The following is a 3,999-nucleotide window of genomic DNA, read 5'->3' as shown; positions in this document are numbered from 1 at the left end:
ATCTACATTTATGTATATAACATTTTAAAGTGATGATAATGCTATTAATTAGATATTCATCTCTTTTATTTTCAGATAAAAAGCCATATGAGACAGATTGTGATGAGAAGGGAGCCATGTTTATGTAACTCATAGTCAGTAGAGTGCAAAGATTCCCACAATTTTTTGATAGGTTGACAGAGAAAGAAAAGATGTTCTGTTGTTTCGGTTTCGTTACATATATAACAAATACATTCCATTTTAAATCGGAACATGACCTCCACCTACCTTCTTCAGTAATCCGGCCATCTTTCTCCGTCCAGACGTCCGATCGCCTTTTCCGGCAACTTCAGATGACGTCAGAGGACGCAAGCGTGCCTGCCCACAGAGATGACGTTTTTATCCTGTTCCTTCTTCTTTGTTTTTTTGTTTTTTTTATTGGCAATTCCCTGTAACATTACAGAATTAATCAAATTTAAAGCATAGATATACAACAGTTGGTGAAAGTATAACTTTAAGAAAGACGAGACACAGAAGGTTTTAAAAATAATTAAATAAATAAAAAATATATATATATATATAAAATAGCTAGGGGTTTACATTGAGTTTACGGTAATTTACAAAATTGTATAATTTTATAATAATTATAATTTTATACCATTTTCATAAATTTAAGTGATTTAAAATACAAACAAACGTTGAAGTTTATTCGATTGTTGTCAATTATTTTTTCAATGAATCGATTAATATTCAGATCAGCCAAAGGTTCCTTAAAGAATATTTTTTATGAAATGAAACCAGGTGAAACAGAAACGTTTCCTCTTCAGGAGTTCTGGATGGAGAATATTAAAAGATAAAAACTTTTTTTTATCCTAAATGCAAAACGTTTATATATTTTTTTACAATCTTGGTATAATTCCTGCTCTAAGTGGGTCGCTCTGTCAGCTAAAGGCACATTTTATTGGCTCTATTCTCCAGTTAATGATTAATCAATTACTAAATTAGTTGACGATAATTTAAATAATTGATTAATATGATTAATTGTTTCAGCCCAAGATGAAATACATGAAATGGGCGGCACAGAGTAACTACAGCCCAGATGTACAACTTGTATAGTGAAGTTAATATTTTATATTGTCGGTGTCAGTTCCTCTTATAGTTCCACTGCACATGTAAATACAAATATTTGTATTTAATCGGTTATAAATTTTGCATAATACAGAAAGAGCATATTAGATTAAAAAAATAAGAGTGGGGTTTACCTCTGCACAATTCTACATCTTCAATAGAAAACAGAGGATAAATCCACATATAACAGACATATTTAGACTATATTTGGTTAAATATTTACCTTCTGTCTTAGTCGCTGTTAAGTTAAAACGCAAACCTTTGGAATAAAGTCCTAATTCCACATTGATCAGAGCCAGTGATGCTTTAAATATTGATAAACAGCATCTAGTGAGTGTAGAGCTGATAAGATTTATATTAATGTAGCAGAAATACTGCTGTTCTCTTTAAACTAAATGTTTCCTGATGCTCACATTAAGCATAAAATAGAGCATGCATGTTTTTGCAAAGGCCATCCTGCATTCATCCACCTGCTGCCAAGACGTCTGAATCTTTTCTGTTTTTCTCTAAATAACAGGTTGATCAGAGAGCGGCCATATCAGCAACACATTTATAAATTTGATTAAAGTTTGATTAAAAGAATAATGAAGTCAACAACCAAACATTAGAGATCATTTACTGATATATTTTTGTATAACAAATGTTAATTTGCTGCCTCTGTTCTTTTACTGAACTGTAGAAAACAGAACAACCGACACCAGAAAACTGACATGTAGCCGTCCTCCTACATGCCTGATGGACCCTGTTCCTACGGTAACTGCAGCATCACACATGATCAATGCCTCACTGACTTCAGGCATGTTTCCTAACTCACCCTCCATCCCACCGACTCAGGTGGAAAACTATGGGCCCATCTCTCTAACACCTTAGAAAGGACAGTCTTTAAGCAGGTCCTCTCACTCCTTGATAGAAACCAGTCAGGGTTTAAAAAGGCCGCTCCACTGAAAAAGCTGATACCTCACTGGTGGATTAGTATCCTGGCTTGGTCTCACCACAGGGGTTCCTCAAGGTTCAGTACTGGGACCTCCATCATACGTCCACTGGCTCAGAGATACTGTATTTTATTAAACTTGAGAAAATCCGTCTTATTTTAAGAGGCTCTTTGGTGAGATTTCTAGGTTTGTGGAGCTCCTTGTTAAAAGTCCTTATTCATTTACTTAATATCTCAGACTGATGAGGTGAAACGTATGTAGCTGTTATTATTGTATCTTTTTTTTCTTGTCTGGAGTTAAGTGTGTCTGATATATCAACAGCAGTGTCTCCGGACACCTGAGGAGTGTTTGGACTGTGGAAAAAGATGAACATAGTTTTAATACTGTGGTTCTTTTTACTTTATCTTCTGATATATCTGTCTCTATCCACTTTCTCATTATGTTCGCCTGACTTGATCCTTTTTTTTTTGTATTTATTTGTTATTAATATTCTGTGTGGTAGTAATTATGTGGGCATACTGGGGTTTGTTCTAACCTAATTATGTTTATATGTTAAAGTTACATTGTTAGGTATATAACTATTGCAGTGTCTTTACATTGTACCACATGTTAAAGCATAAATAAACATTGGGGAAAAGGTTCCATACTGGGACCTCTCCTCTTTGCCTGATCCAGCAGCACGCTGGGCCAGATCATTCCATCACACGGCTTCATATATCGCTGTTATGCTGATGACACCCAGCTCTACCTGTTTCCACCTGATGACCACACACTCTCAGCACGCATCCCAGACTCTAACACATGTCAAAATAGATGGAAGACCATCGCCTCCAACTGAATCTCTAAAACTAAACAGCTTGTTTTCGCAGCCAAACCAATCAGACGGCATGATGTCCAAGTCCAGACTGGATCCCCGTCTCTGACTCGGCAGCAAGAACCTCATCATGCTTGATGACCAGCTGACCTTAAAATCTCAATCTTGTTGCTTCACACTAGTAAAGATTAGAAGGATCCGGCCATAGCTAACCCAACATGCTACCCAGCTCCTGGTGCAGTCTATCTCCCACCTTCACCCCCGTAGACTGCTCTGCCAGCCTGTACGGTCAATCCGTTTCAATTGATCCAGAACGTGGCGGCGTGGCTGGTCTTCAATCAGCCCAAAAAGTCTCACCTCACCCCTGTGTCCATTGAACTTCACTGTTTAGCCCCGGTTGCCCACATCAAGTCCCTGATGCTAGCCTAGAGTGCTAAAGGGTACGATTCCCGGCTACCTGAACCCTCTTCTGTCACAACTCGGTCACTCTGGTCAGCAATGGACCGTCGTCTAGCAGCGCCTACACCACGCTGAAGACAATCCAGACTGTCTCCATGGATTGTTCCAAGATGGTGGAATGGCCCACAGCGTCTTTCTATCATCAGGAAATTCCTAAAGGCCAACCTCTTCAAAGACCATCTATGCCCCACAGATCTATTCTCTACTCTCCGTTCTTCTTTCCATCTAGAGAACTTACTGATGGTAACGCATAAATGCATAAACAAACCAGAAGTTTGGATGTAGAATGAAATAGATCTCTATATAGGTCTATAGAGGCAGACTTTTATCGGTTTACAGACTATTTTAGTGGTTTTTGCAGTGAGCAGCATGTTAAATGTTTACTAATCCAATCCAACCAGCGTTAGATCGTTAGAGGCGTTAGCCTCCGTTGCACCATGCCAACTGCAGCGTTAGCCTCCGTTGCACCATGCCAACTGCAGCGTTAGCCTCCGTTGCACCATGCCAACTGCAGCATTAGCCTCCATTGCAGCACGCCAACTGCAGCGTTAGCCTCCGTTGCACCATGCCAACTGCAGCATTAGCCTCCGTTGCACCATGCCAACTGCAGCATTAGCCTCCATTGCAGCACGCCAACTGCAGCGTTAGCCTCCGTTGCACCATGCCAACTGCAGCATTAGCCTCCGT

General features: G+C 39.2%; 1 protein-coding gene across 1 annotated transcript in view; it reads right to left on the bottom strand.

Moving 5' to 3' along the window:
• Positions 1-371, bottom strand: part of ndufa5 (NADH:ubiquinone oxidoreductase subunit A5) — a 2,610-nt gene extending 2,239 nt beyond the window's left edge. The window contains exon 1 of the mRNA XM_015404070.1: positions 268-371. Coding sequence (XP_015259556.1) covers positions 268-288 — 21 coding nt within the window. The 5' untranslated portion in view covers positions 289-371. The remainder of the gene's footprint in view (positions 1-267) is intronic.
• Positions 372-3,999: the final 3,628 nt, after the last annotated feature.

This window comes from Cyprinodon variegatus, unplaced genomic scaffold (genome assembly GCF_000732505.1).
Source record: "Cyprinodon variegatus isolate N-32 unplaced genomic scaffold, C_variegatus-1.0 Scaffold1627, whole genome shotgun sequence".
Taxonomy (NCBI): domain Eukaryota; kingdom Metazoa; phylum Chordata; class Actinopteri; order Cyprinodontiformes; family Cyprinodontidae; genus Cyprinodon; species Cyprinodon variegatus.
This window is presented reverse-complemented; position numbering and strand designations above follow the sequence as displayed.